Below are 22,680 nucleotides of genomic sequence, written 5' to 3' on the forward strand. Positions count from 1 at the left end.
AGAGCTAACCCATACCTCCTTTGATGGTTAATATTGTCAACTAACAAGACAAAAATCCAGATTTACTTGGGAGACAAAGCCAAGTCTTAATGACTTCAGTTGATCTGGTAAGACTCATGTTTACTATTATAGGATCGTTCCTTGGTCAGAGGATCCTGGGACTCTGGACTGTATAAAGAGGAGAAAGTGTGCTGAGCACACATGGATTATTTTTTTTCTTTGGTCCTGGTTGTGATGTGATGAGATCAGCTCCCTGAAGCTCTAGCCACTATGATATTCCTGCTGTGATGAATTATAACCTGGAACTGTGATGAAGAGAGAATTTCATCACACCAGAACAGAAATTAAGACACCTGTTAGCATTCTTCTTCCCCATTTACTTGCTTTTGATTGAGGTATCTCTGTAGCATCCCAGCTGAGTAGAGAGAATTCCTGTCTTCCTCATTCCTTAGTATAAAATAGATTTCTAATACAAGTATAGAGACATGAATAAAGTGCAACCAGACTGAAAACTGGCAAGCCTGATCTTTTTCAGGTAGTCAATTCCATTAAATTTATCTATATCCATAAATATCTGAAGGTTATTTTATGTAATTAATGTGTATGTGTGAGTGTTAGTTAAAGGATGGGAGTGAAAATCAATGGCATTTAATGCCTTTCTGGAATGTCAAGAGCAAGGGTAGATTTACAAACAGCTATAAGATAAGTAGAGGGAGTTTAGGTATTAAGAAAGGCCTAGAGGGAACAGTGAGTTTCATGGAAGCTACCAGTTATGACTGGGTTAACTGAAAAGGCTTAATTTGGTTAAGCCTCAGGAAGGTTTCCTAGAGAGGCAAGTCGGAATAGATTTCTGCTATCCTGGTTGGGAGTGTCAACATAAAACCACAGCTCTCAACTCAAAGGGAGTCAGAGATAGTTCATTTTGGAGCTAAAATAAGAGAGATCATGGCCCAGAAACACAGAATTAGGTTTTCTCAGGTTCCATGTTCCAATGTAGAAGCAAGTTTGTGGAGATTTTATGGTAACAGAACAAAGAAAGTTATCAATCAAGGCATTTTAAAAATGCATTAGTGGAAATATTAGGTAGACAGTTAGAGCAGGGTATACAAATCTTAGACACGGCCTCAGATGTAATCTGATAACATTCTTAGTCCTTGGACTGGTAGAGAATAAAATTCCATACAGTTAATTCATTCCATATTTTAAAATCTGTGGTCAGGATGTTAGGTTTGGCCAGTAACAGAACATTAGCTCTGGGAGTGATGAGGGCAAGGAATAACTATATATAAAACTAAACACTGTCTCTGTTAAAAAAATGTATCAGGTTTAGGAATTGCAAAATCTCACCCTCTTCACACCTTTGAAGGTTTAATTAGTCAATCAGCCTATGTAGAAGGCTTCTTTCCAGGAACTTTCATTCACAGAAGGAGCATAGAGGGAGTTTCTAATTATTATTATCTCTTTTATTTGTTCTTTCTGGAACAAGTGGAGAATCTGGCCTCCTCATGGACTAATGAATGTGACACATTGCTTATCATGTTGCCCTACTGGTAAGTACTCTCCTGTCCCCATTCTATTTTATGACCCTTTGTCTTGCAATTCTTTGCTTCTTGAAGGCAGAGAAGAGGTCTTTTCCTTTGGTGCATTTCATCTTTCCATTGAACACTGCACACAATAAGTGCAAAGGTATTGTTAGTTAAATAAACAAAATGATGATGACTGTAGATCAGGGAGATGATAATGAATAATTGATGGGGGCATTGGTAGCCCAAACGTGTTTTCTTTAGAAGAGACCAAGAAGTGTTCCTATCTGCAGATGCCACGGGAGAACTGAGCCCTCCAGGAAGGCACAGGATCTCTGTTTTGCACATAGAGAAACTGAGATACACAGAGGTCCAGTAGCAAAGTAAAATTACATATTCAGTGATAAACACTATAAGGATTTTTTCCTTTCATACTTGCATGTGGAGTAGGAGGCACAGGGATCATCTGCTTTTCTCCAGGTTAGGGCATGAGGTTCAGAGAGCAGAAATTGCAGGTAGAGAGTTACTGGCGGAGGTGGTCACTCTATTGGATAACACTGCATTAGCTAGAGCACACTCACAGATGCTGAGAGGCCCCTGGCAGCCTGCACTGTGGGAGTTGCTTAAGTGCACACAGGTCAGAAGAGCCTCTCTAATGGAAGACAAGATGGTTAACTTGGGTCAGAAGGGACATGGAATTGCTGTTCTTGAGTGTTAGTGCTCATCCTGACTCCCCGCATTGATCTCTGAACACTGGGGAAAGTTTCTTCTTCCCTTTGCTTGGCTTCAACTCTTTCATCCCTCATGCGGCAAAAGAAAGCCTAGAGGTGATAATGCAAAAGGCTTCTCACAGTTGAAACATGCTGAATTGAATGTACACATGTATCATATTACACAAATCATCTTAGAATAATAGTATATTTATCAAGGATTCTAAAAATGCTTTAGCATAAAATTTTGTTTAAATCTAATTTTGTCTATAGGTCACTCAATATTGGAGATATGTAGAAATGACTGAGACACAAATAATTGTGGCTGTTCATAATGTTCTTTGATATCACACAATGATGAGCTAGAGAATAAAACATGTAGCAGTGTCTCCCTAGATCTATTGTGATACCAAGTTTGACAGTGGAGCCGGAGAGTCTCCAGGCTTCAATTTAGTTACATCCTTTAAAAATAAGACTGAAATGTTAACTTGGGCTCTCACGGAGTAATGCCATATTGATCATGTGTGATACCAGGTGTGCAGGTAGTTTGCAAACTGCGGAAAACTTTGCAAGGTACGGAGGGTTGTGTACACTGTAGAGGTGAGAGATTATTATCATTACCTACCCACCAACTTCTGGAACATTCGTTTGGGGACAGGAAGCTATCCTTGGCTGGGTTACTCAATTCCAGCCTCAAAGTTGGGCTTAGGGAAAAGAGCAGATCTATTTCTGTTAGCTTTATCTAAATCCCTGAAGTGACCTGGCTGGCTTCCCAGAACTTCTTCAAAGCAGAGTGTAAACCAATGGAGCTAGGCAGCCTGAAATGTGAAGAAAATCTGTTATGGCTTCCCTTTTGCTGGATGCTTGACACGTTCAAGAGGTTTTACATACTTGGTCCATTTGCTGATTGAATGGTAGCCTACATGTTCAAGATTGAAAGGGTCCCTTTTAAACCTATACTTCTTGATCTGAACACTGTAGTTGAGTTGACAGAATGAAACTGTTTGTAACCCCCTGAAAAGATAAGATTTTAAAATAAGTAATTTGATATAAGTCAGGGTCAGGGCCACTCCCACAGAATGTGATTGAAGTCAGTGTTTCCTTGTAGCAAGTGAACTGTTTTCTGCTTTTTGGGTTTTTTTGTTTTGTTTTGTTTTGCTTTTGTTTACTTGTTTTCCTCTCTCTCCCCCTTCTGTCTCTCCTCTATGTCTCTCTCTTCATGATGTATGTATGTATGCATGTATGTATGTATGTATGTACTTATGAATGTACTTATGACACCAGCTCATTATCTGGAGTGTAAGTTAATATGCAGCTGTACATGGGAGACAACTGGACAGAGATGGCAGATAAAAATGAGACAGTTTACCTTCTGGGCTTCTCATTGCCTCACATTCTAGGCCAGTGTTTTGAACTCTGTGCTGTAGGCGTGTTTCCCCTAGGACATAGTGGTCATTACATAGCCACAGTTTAGAAAACTTACTAATGAGGCAAAGCAAAGCATGGACATAGGAGACAAAACCAAAGACAGACATGGGTATTATCAACATGATGGCAGAAAAGTGGAGTCCACTGGGTAGGAGAGAAGGAAGGAACAGGTATGAATTTCTGATTCTCATGGCATGTAGATGGGGGAGGTGATTGCTTAATAACTAGCCATTAAATGCACATTTACTGAGTCGAATACCTTCCCATTGCTGTCTTTAACCCACATTTCTTTCAAATGTGAAAATCTCAGTGCAGGGGAAGCCTGTGAGATTGCAGGCAATAACTAACTACTTAATACATATTGTTACTGGGGTACTGACAGTGTAATGATGGGGCAAGTGCAGGGTGATGTTTTTCCTTTCACCACCAGACCTCATGTACTAAAAGTGTCCAAAGGCAAAAGGGGGCACAATTTAGTCCCATATCCAAGCCTTATTGTTCCTATACAGTGTGTCTCAGTTAGTCCCTCCCTCCTGATCTTCCTCTTCTTCTATCTAGTGTTTCTCCCTCCTTCCCTCCCTCCCTCCCTCCCTACCTCCCTCCTTCCCTACCTCCCTCCCTCTCTCCCCCTCTCTCTCCTTCCCTCTCTCCTCCCTTCTTTCAAGATCAAACCAGGGAATTTTCCCAGCATTTTGCAAAACACAGAATGATTATGTCCTGGCTCTTACGGCTTTTATTTGAACCCGGATTCTGTTTCCTAGCTCTCCCACTGACACTTTCAATTACTCAAGCCCAGTTTCTGGGCCAGTTGGTTCAGCCCCCACCATTCCAACCACTAAACATGTATACTTGATCTGTAGCAGAACTGATGCCTCATACCTGTTTCTTATCCATTCTTTCCTCAGTTGCTTCTCATGTGCACCTGACATGTAAGGCACACAGCAGATGCTCTGACTTGCTGAACAACCTTAACATTCCAGAAGCCAATGGATCAGTCATGTGAAAATTCAAAGAAAAGTATGAGACTTCTTTTCAAGGAAAATCACACAGAATACTTTAGAATGTTTCTGTAGTCTTAAGGCATCACACCCAAGTCAGGAAGTCCTGTAGGAACCAATGGAGTAGAAACATAGGTGTGGTAGATTGGGCACCCCCACTGCCAAATTCCAATCCATTCACTCAGAGGTTAGTCATGATTATTCTGTGAAGCATGGTAAAATAAAAACCAATGAAAGATAGGATGATAGAAAAGTCTTGGTAGGATAACATGGTAAAGTTCCCGCTGTGCAAGCTTGAGGATCAGAGTCTGAATTATAATACCTATGAAAAGACTGAGCATCATGGCAGATATCTGTAACCCCAGCATGTGGCAGGAAAGCTGGATCTGACTGGTGGGTTCCTGGAACTCACTGGCCAGATGACTTAGGGGAATGAATACATTCCAGGTTCAGTGAAAAACTTGTTTTCAACAAATAAAATAGAGCATGATCAAGGAAAACACTCTTCTTTGACTTGAAACGTCCATAAATGAATTAACACATGTGCATGTGCTTTCACATGAATATTTTCATATACCACACAGACACACACACACACACACACACACACACACACACACACACACACTGGCTTTCATTGCAGCAAAGTAAAATATTTTTTATCAGTTATCAATGAATATTTGAGTTAAAAAATGGACCCGGTGTCTTTAGATAAACATTAGTATTAGTTATTCTCTCCTGTGCATGGAGTAGAACTGTATATGTCAGTCTTCTTGAAGTTGCACAGAACTATATAAGTGTTTTCTCAGGGAGAGGCAATGGAAAGCCACTTGCAATTCTGTAGCCTTTGAGTCTCTTCCCTTCTATGCTAAGGTGATGGAGATGTAATGAAAGTACCAGAATTCATTGCTAAGAAGACAACAATATCACTCAGACCTACTCTATAATTTTCATGCCTGGAATATGAACATCAGTGACATACCTCCACATTTTCAAAGTTGTTTGTTCTTGTAGAATAACCTAACTTTTTCTGAGTAATGACTCTCCCAAGGGTACTGGTTGATGTACATCTCTAAAGAGGATGTTCTTTGTGTACATCCCTTATTGTCTTCCTCTACAAACCATGCAGTAGGGTAATAAAACAGCTGTCAAAAGAAGAGTGGCCTCATTTTGACTTCTCTTATCTGAGAAGTTGGTGAGTCCATCTTTAAAGGCGTAATTGGCTATTCTGTGCGCTGTGGTCATGGATAGCAATGTGTTCTCCAGTTCTTTTCCTAGGACACTGAGTGCATGCAGGAGAAGAGAAGGGTCAACACATGGTTGCTAATGTGATTAATTAAAGTGTTCAGTATAAATGGCTGGTAGTATTTAGTGGTACCTTAGAGGGATTAAAGCTGGTTAAACGTATGGGGGATGTGTGCCGATTAATGAATGAATCAGTAGTGGTGAAAGGGGGTTGGGTTATTCTTCAGCGGAGCAGTTAATAAACATCCCTACTTCCACATTATATGCGAGGGATCTCAGCTTAATCCTTTAAATGCTTTCACCATCTGTAATTAGGTAATTAGTTTGGGGAGAATTGTAGCACATGTACAAGGAGAAAGGAAAGCAACAACTGCATATGAATAAATACGAGCTGTTTGTTTCATAGAAAAACAGTGCTGCTTAATTCTGTTGCTTCAGCATAGCACTGGTCTCAGGTTCAACACTGGCATTCCAGAGAGCAAGGAGATCCGCTTTGCTCACTGAACAGACCTCTGCAGTTACCAGAGAACTCTGAACTCTTGATACAACACTAGATGCCCCTGAATTAATTTCTTTTTTTTTAAAGATTTATTTATTTTATTTATATGAGTACACTGTAGCTGTCCTCAGACACACCAGAAGAGGGCACCAGGTCCCATTACAGATGGTTGTGAGCCACCATGTGGTTGCTGGGATTTGAACTAATTTCTAAGCAGATATCAGAGGGGAAGTTAAGGTTGTACTCTGGAAGGACTTCTAAGAGCAACCAGATCTGAAATGAGTATATATACATACATACATACATGCATGAATACATATATACATATATATATGTGTGTGTGTGTGTGTATGCATGTATGTATGTATATATGTATGTATGTATAAATGAGTGCCTCCGTGTACTACTTAGAAATTCCGTTAGACCTGGTTCTCATCCCCTCTCTCTTTGTTGCTTAATTATTTCTGTCTATAGGACATTCTAGTGCTGTAACCTTTTCATGTTTTAAACTGAGGCTAGCTGTGAGAGGACATTGAAGATATTGCCTTTGAGATGTTTACAATTTGTTGGTAGTTTGATAAATAAGCCATGTGAATCAATGAATAATAAGTCAATGAGAGTAGTTTTACCAAATCAATGGACCATGAGTGAGGAGGTTTCTATGGGCCTCGGAGATGTTGGCTTTGGGTCTTTTTTATTTTTTCTTTTCTAGCCTCCTCCAAAAGATATTTTCATCTTTCTTCTCCAAGTATACAGCTGACCTGTACCTACCTTACTGTACCTTGGGTTTGACATCATGATGAAGCTGAAGATAGTTTTTTTAAATACATGGTTGCTGTGACACATAATGAAAAAACAGTTACTACTTTTCTTACTTATTGTTACCGGAAAGACTATTTTCAATTAGATTCAGTATCATGGAAAAACTGTGGATTGTTCTTTGTTATTTGAGTTTTAAGAGAAAGAATATCTCATTTTGGAGAATGAACAGAAATGCAAAGAACTTTTAAAATAAGGAAATTATGAGAATTAGAAAAGCAAAGAAATTAGATGTGATAGCCTGAGGTACTCAATTATTTGCTTAATAATGGACAGTGAGAATTGGTGGAATAGGAGAGAAGATTTAAAAAGTGACGTTATGGGCTGTATTAATGATGAAAGGACATGTATAAAATATACACTAATTTTGCCTCATAAAGACAATTTCTCAAGAAAGTCAGGTAATTTAAAACTATGTACTCTTCAACATACAAGGGAGTTCTGACTCAAAAAATGCATCATATGTCAGAATGCATTAAATTCATCTATCCTACTCAACGATTCCCATCATTAAGGAACAGAGAGGCATATATGTGTGGTTCCTTTGGTAACTGTAGGTCAGGCTCATTACTGTTCCTTAGCATCAAAAAAGAGCATCAACCCAGGTCATCATGAGAGAATATCATACATATCACTGATTTTGGAAGGTATTATGATTCACAAATAGTTGCTACTTTATCTGTATTGTGTTTGTAACATTGTAAAGCCAAGAAATGGCAAATTCCTGCATCATTAAGTCAGAAAAAGTTAGCACAATGAGTCCTGCATTACGTTATTGACGGTTGACATCATTATGTCCAATCATTTTTATAAAGCAATGGAGGACAAAAATTTTAATCAAGCTTCATAAATGGATGCCCCTTAGTAACTACACACCTAAGATTTCACCACATCATCAGAAAATCAGTCTTACCTTGGTTTATGATCCTACGATTGAATTTGAATGTGTCACATGGTACTCAGAAAGTGAACAGAATTGGAGTATGCATCCAATGAGATACGATTTCTCAACAATGTGGAATTAAGTATTCTAAAGGATAATTTATAGTGTCTTTCCTAGTAAAAGCAAACCTCAAGGATGTTCCCATCAGCTGGTTTAGGTGCTGACCTCTTCTCCTTACATGGTTCAGCAACATTGAGCTATAGAAAATCTACATTATAGCTACATAGGTACTGTTCTACACTAACAATGAGCCAAATTTTCAAGAATTGATAGTCTATGTTATATGGTAGGAATACGATGAAGGGAAACGGAATCTAATAAAAATGGTTCCAACCATTGAGTTGGTTCACCCCTTTTCCAAAATTGTATGTGTATGGGTGTTTCATCTGCATGTGTGTCTGGGTACCACATATATGTCTAGTGCACGAGCAAACAAGAAGAGTGCCTCAGATCTTTTGACTCTGGAGTTACAGGTGGTTGTGAGCCACCATGTTTATGCTGGAAATTGAATCCAAGTCCTCTTTAGGAGCACTCAATACTCCCAAGCCATCTCTTCGGCCCCTTACACCCATTATGTGCCCTTGTGCTGCATATAGGTCAACCTGCTCAACTAGCTACACTTATCCAATAATTCTTGTTCCTAGACTCCATCCTTGATCTCCATTTATTTCTACATTATTTCATTATTTAGTTGATTAGCTTTTATTCCCCTGTCTTATTTTTCCCATCTGTTTAATTTCTCTAATTTTTACTTAGTAATATTATTTTGGGCAGAAATCAATGTTTTCACTCTTTTCTGCATTCATCTATTCAGGTGGTACACCTTGATTAACATTGTATTTAGCCTTGTTGGTAGCGACATGAATGGAAATAAGATGGCATCCTTTAGGAGGCTTACAGTTTGCTAGAAATACTCATAGTTACTTTTGAAGACTATGATTTGGTTGGTATTATGAGGCAACCATAAGCTACTGAAGCCTCTGGAAAGAAAGCTCTAGTGACGACAAGAGAAGAAGGCAGGCATTGAAGAGTGGTGGGAGAAGTAGCCCAATGCCAGTTTGTAAGAATGGTATTTATATCTAGAGTTTTCTATTTTCCTGTCTTAGCCACATCCAGTTAAGTGTTAGCCTAATAAAGCCATTATCTTTAGGACATAATCTTTATTTTTTCTTTAATGATGTAGCAGCATTTTCTCCAAGTGTACTTAGAATTCCATTAGACTGTTTCAAAACATTTTTTAAAGGTTTTGAAAGTCAAGTTTTATTAATTTGCTTCTAATGTTGAGAAATACAATTGATTTTTACAAGAAAGCCATACCCAGTGGTCATCTAAGCTAGTTAATTTTAATAGAGCATATTGTCTTTTGTACTTTCTACACACACAATGTTGTTCCTATTAACAAATAAACTGTGTCCCTTGAGTCTATTATTTACTGTCGTGATCAGTTTTTCATTCCAATATTTTTTCCTCTCTAAAAGTTTGGATATTCTTATGAGCAAGTTATAACTGTGATAAAAACTTACTCTACCATGAGTACATTTCCCTTCATTTTATTTAGCACATTTCATGATGGCTGCTTTAAGTTCGTCTGAGCTATCTCCAATTCTTTTAACTGTTTCTGCTCAGTCTTTCTTCTTTTAAGGTTTGATCACATAGCTCTGTGAAGTTACATGCCTGTTGATTTTAGGTAAGTATCATGTCTGTTTCTAGCCTTCAGTGTAGGCCCAAGATCAACAAATCCATCAGAGGCCTTCATCTTCTGGGTCCCTCTGCCAACGACTTCCTTTCCTAGAGTTCTGAAATCTTTATTGCTCATCAATTGTCTGATTGTTTGAGATACATTTGTGTGCTTATCTGTTTTAATATGTCTTTTATTCCACATGTCTTATTATGTGGAATAATTGCTGTGTCATGATGATTTTCTCAGATCTACAATACTCAAAGGATATATTCAAATTTAATATAACTGGAGATTTCATATCCTTACCTCAAAATAGTAGGCAGCACGAGTTGAAAATAATTAGCAACCCAACCAGAAACCAAATGTTATGGCTAATCTTAGTTGTTAATTGTAGAACCAGTTAAGATTCAGTCAGCTGGGCACCCCTGTGAGGAGTTTTTATTTACTGGCTCATTTGAGGTAGGAAGACCACATTCTCTTGGAAACACAGAAGAAGGACGCTTTTCCTTTTTGCCCGCTTGACCACACTCATGTTGGCAACATCTCTGTGCTATTGCTGCGGAATTTCTTTGCTGATATTAGTCCCTACTTCTGAGAGATTCCACTGGACATGAAGGAACAGCAGTTCTCTAGGACTCTAGCACCACACTGGCACTGCTGAGACATCCCGTGGAACAACTACTTGATTCTTGACCTTCATGCAGGAAGACATCCGCTATTGGACTTCTGGGACCTTAAACAACTCTAATAAATCATAAATATCAGCTCTGGTCCTCCAGAGAGTCCTGATTAATATACTAACCAAACAGAAACTGACCAATCGACAAGTAAGCAAGCAACTAGCCAATCAATAAAAAACTGTGGGAGGGTGGTCAGTCAACATTTCATAGGTTACTAAGAAACTGCCCATTTCAAGGTCAAAAAGTTGGAATACAATTGGAATACAATATTGTTTGGAATGTTTTGAACATTTATTTGGACCAAGTGACACAGTTGTTTTTGTTTTTCTTTTTGTTTTTTTAATTAAAGTATGTATGTGCAAATGATGTAAATTTCTTTCTGACTCTTTTTTTTTTTTTTTTTTAAGGAGAAGGTTAAATAACATAATGAATCAACACCATTTGTTTCACCCAGGACTTTAAAACATCATCCCCCCTTAAAAATAACAAAGAAAACAAATTAAACTATTTAGTATTTCATAGAAGTAAATAGCAACTCCTACTTTCTGATTCCCTTAAGCATCATTTCTTAATTACAAGAGTGCTCTACTCTATGATAAATGGCTAGCATTCTTTCTGAGGGGAGAAAGCATTTTCATTTCTTAGGCTGGGTCTCAATATCCCTTCTTGTAAGATGAAGGAGTAATAGCAAACTATAGCAAAATTGTTATTTTTTTCCTCAATCTTCCTTAGTGGAAGAGGGCGAATCATACTTTTTCTTCATATGTACATTTCAGAATATTTTCATTTATGTAACCAGAGTTACCTTTAAAAATGCTGCATTTAGTGAATTTGAGGCATTCCCCCTTAATTGTATGTGCTATCTATAATACATCTTTTTGTAGTGAGTTAGTCCTAATGCCAAAAAAAAAAAAAACATTATTATCTTTTAGTTTGAAATGACCAGATCCACTTTAGGAACTTTTCTGGGGCTATTCTACCTAACAGTCACAATTGAAAAGAGCTTCACTCATCCAAAGCTAACCAAAGCTGATTCAGTCAGGCAGTGATTAGTTAGATGAAGCAGATATTGAACATTTTTTAATGTTTAACAATTATAATCCACTTGAATCTCCCTCTTGTATTCTGTCACTCTCTTTCTTTTTAAAAATTGAAATAGAGTCGGAACATCAGACGTAAACTTTTGATCTCTGTTAACCTGTGACTACAAATACTCAGAGCCATGGATAGTCTTCTGTGGGACGCTGCTGGTTGCTTCCTTGAAGTAGACCCAGTGGACTAATTGTTTGATGGTGCTGGGATTCATTATGACCCTTTTCAGTCTTCTTTCTCAATAGTGTGTAATGGATTAACAGTTACCAGGCTGGCATGAATGCTAGCGTAGCTTGCCAATAGGACAATATAAAAGCTTTAGAGGATCTTTTCTTCCCTCCTCTGAGTCAGACTTTATTTTTTTCTGTAAAAGAGGGGTGGAAATTGCTGTGCGTATCGTAGTCTATGTTACTTTTAAGAGGGGACAGAAAGGGCCCAGTGCTACTTTCCTAGGAGCTCTGAAAAATGATGAGAGTATTTTAGTTGCTGTCACTACTGGGAGAGGTTACTCAAGGCACTCGGAAAGCCTGGGAAGGACTAGACTGACTTCTACACGCTGAAGGATTGTACGGACCTACGTACCCATATGCCCTTCCTTTATTAGCAAGTGACAACTAATGTTGTTTTCCTGTTATTAGTATTCGTCAAAAGGCTTGTTTTGAGCCTCCCTTTGATGTTGTCATAAATTCATAAGATTTTTCTCATTCATATTCTAAACAAATCACTGCGGAAGTCAGATTCAGGGTGTCAGTCTCTAGCTTCTTGGCTCTGTTGCCTTTGAGTCTGTGGCAAAAACACTGCAACAGTATCACAGAAAACAGAAACCTAGGAGCCAAACTTCCTATGACACTCTCACATTTCCTTATTCAGATATTGGTAACACGATATCAGGAATTCAAAGTATTTTGCCCATGATTATATGATATGCAAATATGTAAAACGATTTCCTTGTCTGGGCATTTTCTCTTCCAGAGTCATCTGAAATGACTTTAGCTTCCTTCCTTCTTTCTTTCAGAGTAGAAGGTCAGGAGGATTCTTCCACTGAAGTAGAGGCAGGTCCAGCATCTAAAATACCCTCACATTGTCCTGCCGACATTGTTTTCTTATATGAAATCTTTTGCTGACTGCCTTCCTGGGCAGCTTAGAAGGAGGCTCAAGGAGCTAGGTGGGAGATTGAAAGTTTGGGGTACAAGTGAGCAACAAGGAACACTTCTAATTCCCCTTCTTTTAATCATTTACTTTTTCTGGTGGTTCTGAAGTTGTAAAAAATCTTTTTCAGAAACTCCTGAATGAGGATACCTATGTATAAAAGTAAAATGGGAAGTAGTGTTTATGTTCTGGTTATGAGCATTGGCTGCTCTTCCAGAGGACCCAGGTTCTATTTTTAGTACGAATATAGTGGCTCACAAACACCTTAAACTCCAGTTCTAGAGAATATAACATATTTTTCAGGCCTGTAGGGGGAAGATACACATGCTTCACAGAAAGAGCCAAGCAGGCAAGACACACACATAAAATAAGTGTAAATAATTATTTTTTAAAGGTGACATGTGGAACAAAGGAAATGAAGCTTGATCTAGTTGCTATGACTTGGATACATTTCCCTAAAGGACCTTGTTAAATTAAAGGTTTTTTGATCCAGCACATGGGAACTGGGCTGTAATGGAATTCAAGAGGTAAAGTCAAAATGGAGGAAGTTTGGCTACTGGGGTAATTTCCCTGAAGGGGTATTGAGACTCCAAGTGTTTCTTTTCTCACCTGGCTTCTTGTCTGCTGCAGTAGGACTAGTAGGTTTCTGTTTTCTGTGATCCTGTTGCAATATTTTCCTTGCCACAGTCTCAAAGGCAGCAGAGTCAAGAAGCTAAGGACTGAAATCTGTGATACCAAGGGTTAAACACATTTTTCTTTCTAAGGTATTTATCTCTTATTTTGTCATTCACTCTTAGCAGCATTTTGAGATTTTGTCATTAATAACTGCTTTCTCCCTTTTCCTCAAATCAGAGTGTTGTGTGTAATGTCATTCAGTCCAGCTGTTAACATGTACACCTCAGGTCCTCCAAAATGTAATTTCTTGAACATTTTATCTTAAAAGTTTAGAGCTAGGGACTTGTAAGTTAGAAGCACTTACTCTGCAAGTACACAGGCTCTCAAGGGAAACAAGAGAGACCCTGTATAAACAAAGTGTAAGGAAAGAAACAACTCTTGAAAGTTATGCTCTGACATGCACTGTGGCACATGCCTAGACACACACACACACACACACACACACACACACAAACATGAGTTCATGCATACACATATACACATATGCATACACACATACACACATATTCATGTGTACATACATACACATATATGTACAGACATACAAACAACACATACACACACATACATATATATATATATATATATGTACAGACATACAAACAACATAAACGCACGCACACACACACACACACACACACACACACACGGGAGCTACCACTGCAAAGTAACTTAGACTTAAGACAGGTAAACATTTTACTATAGAAAAGGCAACTCTAAACATTTCACAAGACCTAGTCTTGTCCCCACCAATGCTCTTTCCCCTCAGCTCCCTTCAAGAGAGCACCTGAAAGAAGAGAACACATAAACACTTGCATACTGAGACACACACACACACACACACACACACACACACACATAGACACACATACATCCAAAGCATACACACGAACACACACACACACACATATATATATATATATATATATATATATATATATATATACATAAGCACACACACACAATGATGATATGCTGATATGCTGATGGTGATATTAACACAATATTTTTCTAAGTGTTTGGAGTTTTGATGAACAAAGTCTGCCAGGGACCAGCCCTGTCAGTTCTTCTTGCAGGTTCTGTCTTGAAGATAGCCGAGGAGGAAGAGCATTATGGGTTTATGTGTGTGGGTGTGGGTGAGAGAGTAAGACTCTATCTGGTGAGCTATTTAGAGTTGCCTTTTCTATAATAAAACATTTAGCTGTCTTAAGTCTAAGTTACTTTGCAGCGGCAGCTCACCTTCCTCTGAATTCCTCTGAGGCCAGAAACTGCAAGTCTCTGGAGTTTAGCACCTCATAGAAAACAGCATGGGGTTGGGGGTGGGGGATTAAGTAAAAGTATTTATGGTTCACGGGCTTCTCAGGCAGAAGCCTCTCTGGCTAAGCTGGTTAACTGTCTGTGAACCACAGAGATAGGAAAAGAAAAGAATTAAGATGCTTCATACAGGGAAATATGCACTGACACATATACATTCAAACATCCATATATCCACACTCTGGCCTGGCCTAACTATCTGTCACAATCAACTCCACAAGTATTCGTACATGCTTACATATATATTCATATACATATATGTATACATATATACATGTAAACATATACATAAGTACATATAGACAAACATACACATTTGGATGGATGGATGGATGGATGGATGGATGGATGGATGGATGGATGGATGGATGAATGGATGGGGCAGAGCTCCCCAAACCAAACCATTCAACCAACAACTTTATTTCTTTTTTCTGGTCTTTTTATACCATCGTAGACAAAAAAGGTTCTTTAGAAAATTACCTCAGAGATAAAATGTTACATAAAATGGGAATTACAGAAGGATGTTGATATTACATTCAAAGCAGTGTTTCATTATAATATACTTATTAAGTTCAAAGCAACAGTTTTTATGTGCCCTTGCCCGATCATAGTGCATACCTGTGACTTTCTCCTTTAACCTAATTGTTCTTGTTTGACCACAAAATTGTCTAAAATCTATTTCTCTTTTTAGTGTGATTATGAGAGCTCACTACATTTCTTATTATGCAGCCTGTATTACCTATTACAAGGACTGGGCACATTCTTTTCTTGATTCTATTATATCTTACTAGCTACTAAGAACATCTCTAAAAACTTTCTCCCTAAAATTATTTGAATCAAGTCAGGAATTCTATAGAATCATGACCTATTTGTCAATTTAGCATCGGTACAAGATAGTACATTTTCATAGGTCTGCAGAATCTGCTCAAAAGGATAGGTCAATATCTAGTGATTGTTATATATTTAATAATAACAGGAAAAGCATATTAATAGCAGGAACCTTTCCTCAAATCAAATCTCCTTGGCCTTGCCTCAAGAAGCAAATTCATCAGAGATTTACAGTCCATGGCGAACCATCTCAGGAAGATCACCTGCTAGTTTTTAGCTTCTCCTAGATACCTCTTGGCAAAAATTTGAGGTGTTCTGAGATAGTCAACTGAGTCAATAACTCAGCAAGGCACTGACTACAGAAATACAAAGCAAGTTGCATCTGTAATTTAAAATTTTCTAGCACCCAATTAAAAATGATGATAAAAGTAAAGAGGAAAAAAAAAGTAAAGAGGAGAGTTAATTTAACTATATATTACTATAAACTCAACATAGCAGAATATTACCATGCTTATGTATTCAACATAAACTTCTCAGTAAAATACTCATATTTTAATATTACAATAAAAATTGGTATTTGTTCCTTACCTGGAGGATTACTGTTTGGTGCTACATTTTAAGCACTTAATTACCGTATGTAGCTATATTAAAATGACTGGGCAGCAAGAATAAATGCCTAATGCCTTGTTTGGAAAAATCTGTGTCCCAGTGGAACAGCACCCCATTGCTTTGACCATCTTTCTTCACCAGTGAAATAGGTGTTAGAAACTCTAGTTTTTAGAGCTTTGTTTTCTAAAATTGTTTCAAAGAACACTTCTCCTAGGAGATACAGTACCAAAAAAATTTAATAGTCATCTGGATTGAGGAATACTCTACAGTGGTAGGTATTCAAATATACAACAGTATTTTAAAGGCATACATAGTACTGCAAAGGCGCAATTTTCTAAATAGCTCATTTCAAATTTTTTTGACTAGGGGATTGTTTCATTTTGTTCTCTTTCCTTACCTACTCCATGGAATAAACCTAGAGAAACATCAAGAGTGTTTGAATACACGACGAGGAAAGATATTTGAAATATATACTGATGTTTAATGATGATTATGAAACCTTGGCTAACACATGACTTTTCAGAATTTCAAATCTATCTTACCATCTCAGTGGCAGTCTATAGATTTTTCCAGCACTATACTTTCTTCCAGTGACATACAGATTTTAATGTCACCATCCTATCTGTCCGTTCTTTATTGCCAATAAGAACATATGGGATGTGAAAGAGAACTTTGACCACAAATACAAATTTTCAATTTTAAGATGGTTACATCACCCCTTTTGGGAGTAACCCAAATGGATGTCGAGGATATGCATTCAGGTCCTTCTGCTTGTGCAGATGAGTCCACCAGTGTGGGTCTGTGGATTTCCTCCCACCATATCTAATCCTCTTCTTTGTCTTAATTTCTCTTTTCTCCTATCTCAGATCATCTAGCATAGTCTTCTGATCCGGATAACCAGCTCTCACTGAGTAGTTATTTTTTGAGACGAGACCTATGCCAAGTCCTCGAATGGAGAAGAATTACTATTCAGACTTGGCTTTCAGGAATGCTGCTTTCTGGTAGAGACCATCATGGGACATTAGATAAGAATGAGTCATGGAGGAGCAGAATCCTCTGGACGTTCCAGGAAGTAGTCCTAGAGATGGAGTGGGGAACTTGCTGGGGGAGGTGGAAAGAGAAGAATACACTGCTGACTGGGACTGTTGACACAAGGGAGGAGGACATAACAGAAGTGCCTTCCAATACAGAGAGCAAAGGTTCCACTGCGGTGGGAAAGAATTGCACCCATGAATTGGGACATGCAAATCTTTCAATATTTAGGAGAAAACATGAAGTGTGACTCACCTGCTCAGTGCCCTTTGGGCAATAACTCTAGGCATTTATAAAGTCTTGAGTAAGACATTTTCCATGGGAGTTCACATTGTCTTCATGTCTCTTGCTCAGACGAGTAAAGAGCTTCTGCCTGGTACCCAGTGAAAGGGACTCTAAGTAGAACACAATCACATTTGTGGCTTCCAGTGACAAACCTTTTTTATTACAGGTGTGAAAAGATAAAATTCCCTCAGACTTAGAGAAAAGCGAAGGGGTAGCTGAGAACATTTACTTTATCAGATGCTGTTTTAGATGAAAGGATGGGGTTCATCTTCATATTCAGCAAGGCATATAAGCAGCTTTCAGGAAAGAGATGTGCTGACAGACATTCGCTCCCTCGACTATTAAATGTGCTGGAACATATTTTAAAAACAGTTTAGAACTAAAATCATGCCCATTTATGTCTTCCATTCCTTTGAGGCCTCTTAGTGATAGACAAGTCCGAACTGCATTTATTCATGTGAGAGAAGAAATATCTTTGATTACTAAATGCTTTCTGCGTGCATAAAAGCTATAATAAACCATTTTTGCCTATGTTGGAGTAGGTGTGTTCTTCTGAAATGAAAGATTGAGAACAGTTAGGGGAAAGAAATTTCCTGAAAGCATAAAAATGCAGTTCATTTCTGCATCTCTCTTTAGTACTGGCTTTAATTTTTAACATGCAACCATCTAGAGGAAAAGCTTTATGTTACTTTTCATTGTTGTTCTTGTATATCTTGATAGGCCTTCCCTAAGGGATAGACCTACACCGATGTAGGTGATTGTCATCTTGGCTTAGAATGAGATGGATCAGTCAGCCAAAGCACTTGCTATACAATCATGAGGACTTGAATTCAGATCCTGAGCAACCATATAGAAGCCAGCTGTGTCTGCCCTGGCCTGAATGGTGGTGGAGTTGGAGGCAGGATGATTGCTGGGCAATCACTGACCTTGCTGGCCAGTCACTCTAGCTAAATACTTAGGAGGATTCAGGTTCAGTAAGAGACCCTGTCTCAAGGGAACAAGGTGGAAGGTAATAGAACAGGACATTTGACATCTTCCTCTGGCCTCTACATGCATAAGCATGCACCCCAGACACATCTGTAAATAAAAAATACAACACACAGACAGACACACAGACATACACACACACACAGATACACAGACACACAGAAACACACACACACATACACAGACATACACACACAGACACACACACAGACACACACAGACACACACATACACACAGACACACACAGACACACACAGACAGACACACACACAGACACACACACAGACACACACAGACACAGACACACACAAACACACACACACACACACACACACACACACACACACACACACCAGGGAGAGAGAAGGGGAATATCTATAAATGGACGCATGTTTGAAATAGATATTCAAAGCTATCTCTGTCCCGTCAATGTCACTAACAACTGTAAAAGACTGCTTCGACCAACTTGATCAGCCCTCTAAGTCACATTTTGACTCTTTTTCACTTATAGAAATACACATGTAAAATGGACTCTCTCATATATGTTATCATATTTCCATCGCTTTGAATTTTTTTCATGAAGCAGTGCAAACTCATTACAAACATTTTGAAGATATATACAATTAAAAAGAAAAAAGATCTAAAGTTACTGGTGATGTTCTACTCCTACAAATAACATCAATAGTCAGGGATTATATTCTATGACTATTTTACACATTTTGCAATGCTGAAGAAATGACATTATGTTACACAAATTATTTTGTAAGCCCAACTTTCTCATTTCAAATGTCTAAATCAAAACTATTTTGAAGTTAAAATTGTTTTTGACAGACAAAATTGGCGTAGATGTATGCTATTTCATTGTATAGATAGATCCCAATAAACTTAAATCAAATATTACTTTTGGGGATGTGATTTCCATTTCTGCCATCTCTCTCTATATATTCTGAATTTATTTCAGGTTATATTGGAATTTTACAATAGCCTACCAGAGAAAATTTATTAAGTGCTTCTCATATTTGTCCTTGATTTTGACATGTTTTGCAAAGTGTCCCCAAGTATTAAAGATATTCTTTTTAATATTTTCCATAAACACTTAATTCCAACCAACATGACCAAATCTAGTAAATATTTTGTTAAGTTTATTTAAAATTCTTGGGACATGCTATTTCTCTATATACTGGGTACAATATAGATTAAGGTGGTATGATTAGGATTAAGTCATTGAAGGGAGGGCTAGTTGGATGGCTCTCAGTGGGTAAAAACATTTGCTCTTCAAGTATGGTGATCTGACTTCAACTCCTCAGTGGCACAGAAAAGTCTTGTCAGGGCTTCATGTGCCTGTAATCCCAGCACATGGGATTTGAGGTAGGCAGACCTGTGGAATTTTCTGGTCAGCTAGCTTTGCAGGCGTGTGAGCTTCTGGTTCAATGAGAGATTCTCCTCTGGCCTCATATGAATATTTATACACGGGGACAGTCATGTACATACAACACACACACACACACACACACACACACACAGATAGAGAGACAGAGACAGAGACACTGAGAGACAGGGAGGGAGAGAGGCTTACTTTCATGGTTTGCAGTGATCCTACAGACATCCTCTGATGAGTGACAGTCTTTCCAGTTGAAATGTATGAATTCCATGAGAAGGACCAGGTAGCTGAGTACACATGTGCCCACCATCAGATAGAGAAAAAGACATGCCTCAGGAACTCTTAGAGTCAATTCAAAATCAAGTGAGACAAATGGACTTGAACAATTGTAGGGCCCTAAAGTTGGGTAATTTAAAGTGAACATAGTCAAATGGTTGGAAAATTATGAAAAACGGGAAAAGGCAAATGATTGCTCATGAGCTGTTTTCATTAAACTGCATTCATCATTGTGATGCTGATCTTTAAAGAAAAATAACCTTTTCCTTTTTCTCCAATCTCTCTCTCTCTCTCTCTCTCTCTCTCTCTCTCTCTCTCTCTCTCTCTCTCTCTCTCTCTCCTCTTTCTTCCTGGTCTGTGAAGTAATAGAACAGAACAGTAGATTATGGTATACATGGACCAGCCTTGTGATAGCTGTTGAATTTGAATTATTCTTCATGCCTGTATTTATGCGCACAAGGGATACTCATGATACTCAATACTCAGTTAAATTTGAGAAGATAAGGCTCTCTGCTCCTCCCTGTTCCAGAGACAGCCGCATCTTCTCCTGCAGTGCCAGCCTCATCTCATAGACAAGATGGTGAAGGTTGGTGTGAACCGATTTGGCCATATTGGGCGCCTGGTTACCAGGCTGCCTTCTCCTCTGAATCTGGCAACAGTGGACACTGTTGCCATCAACAACCTCTTCATTGACCTCAGTTGCATGGTCTACATGTTCCAGTATGATTCTACCCATGGCATGCTCAAAGGCACAGTCAAGGCTGAGAATGGGAAGCTTGTTATCAATGGGAAGCCCATCACCATCTTCCAGGAGTGAGATCCTGCTAACATCAAATGGGGTGATGCTGGTGCTGAGTATGTCATGGAGTCTACTGGCGTCTTCACCAGCATGGAGAAGGCTGGGGCTCACTTGAAGTATGGGGCCAAAAGGGTCATCATCTCTGCCCCTTCAACTGATGCCCCCATGTTTGTAATGAGTGTGAACCAGGAGAAATATGACAACTCCCTCAAGATTGTCAGCAATGCATCCTGCACCACCAACCATTTAGCTCCCCTGGCCAAGGTCATCCATGACAATTTTGGCATCGCAGAAGGGCTCATGACTACAGTCCATGCCATCACTGCCACTCAGAAGACTGTGGATGGCCCCTCTGGAAAACTGTGGCGTGATAGCTATGGGGCAGCCCAGAACATCATCCCTGCATCCACTGGTGCTGCCAAGGCTGTGAGCAAGGTCATCCCAGAGCTGAATGGGAAGCTCACTGGCATGGCCTTCCGTGTTCCTACCCCCAATGTATCTGTTGTGGATCTGACAAGACTCCTGGAGAAACCTGCCAAGTATGATGACATCAAGAAGGTGGTGAAGCAGGCATCTGAGGGCCTACTAAAGGGCATCCTGGGCTACGCTGAGGACCAGGTTGTCTCCTGTGACTTGAACAGCAACTCCCACTCTTCCACCTTTGATGCTGGGGCTGGCATTGCTCTCAATGACAACTTTGTAAAGCTCATTTCCTGGTATGACATTGAATATGACTACAGCAACAGGGTTGTGGACGTCATGGCCTACATGGCCTACAAGGAGTAAGAAACCCTGGACCACACACCCCAGCACAGCAAGGATACTGAGAGCAAGAGAGAGGCCTTCAGTTGCTGAGGAGTCCCCATCCCAATCAGCCCCCAACACTGAGCATCTCCCTCACAATTCCATTCCAGACCCCATAATAATAGGAGGGGCCAAGGGAGCCCTCCCTTCTCTCTTGAATGCCATCAATAAAGTTTGCTGCATCCAAAAAAATTTTTGAGAGGATAAGAGGAGAGGATGTGGGGAGTCAATTATCAGAGCCTGGCAATTAAGAACCATCGACTGTGTAGATGTTATTTTATTTTCTTATGGTCTGTTGCTCTGCCTTGTGTTACACAAAGGACTTACTGACAGAGGACACAGCAATCTGTTGACTGGGCTATAGAGGCCAATGAGCATTAACCCTACCATTCATCACTGTCTGCGAGGTCCTCCTGAGGAAGAGCATCATGGGAAACATTTGCTCCTTGTTTTCTTAAATATAATAGCATGGCTTGTTGTTATTGTCTTTTTCATGCCTTATTTTGTCTTCCAGAGTTACATAGTCTATTGTGTCACCTTTTCTGTACCTGTGACTAAAAAGCTTAGATGAGAATCTATGGCTGATCCCTACCTGATATGTAGTGCTTTGCAGAATGCATTTCATATACCAGCCACACTGCTATCTTATCTTGCTTATATTCATTCTCCCTCTGCTTACATTTTCTCAAATTTAATTCTATCTTGTATATATTTTGTTAGCAACCTTAAATTGCTTTTAGGTCAATGCGCTGTAGAACTAAAGAAATAAAAAGAGTAAAATATAAAAACCTATCTTTGAAGCATCAACTATGAGGTAAATCCTACTTTCAGATCTTTGTAATTTTCTTCTTTGTCCCTTTCCCCATGTGACTGTCTCTATCCCCAACATTCATCTGTCAACTTGTCCATCTATCTCACCTAA

The 22,680-nt window shown here is 38.9% G+C and overlaps 1 protein-coding gene and 1 pseudogene across 2 annotated transcripts in view; both read left to right on the forward strand.

The window, feature by feature from the left end:
- Window positions 1-22,680, forward strand: part of LOC134479342 (uncharacterized) — a 148,254-nt gene that overhangs the window by 15,516 nt on the left and 110,058 nt on the right. For both annotated transcript variants that reach the window (XM_087554930.1, XM_087554931.1), the window contains exon 2: window positions 1,487-1,550. In XM_087554930.1, coding sequence (XP_087411056.1) covers window positions 1,487-1,550 — 64 coding nt within the window. The remainder of the gene's footprint in view (window positions 1-1,486; window positions 1,551-22,680) is intronic.
- LOC148005147 (glyceraldehyde-3-phosphate dehydrogenase pseudogene) lies at window positions 20,654-21,801 on the forward strand (annotated as a pseudogene).

This window comes from Rattus norvegicus, chromosome 6 (genome assembly GCF_021556685.1).
Source record: "Rattus norvegicus strain SHRSP/BbbUtx chromosome 6, alternate assembly SHRSP_T2T, whole genome shotgun sequence".
Classification (NCBI taxonomy): domain Eukaryota; kingdom Metazoa; phylum Chordata; class Mammalia; order Rodentia; family Muridae; genus Rattus; species Rattus norvegicus.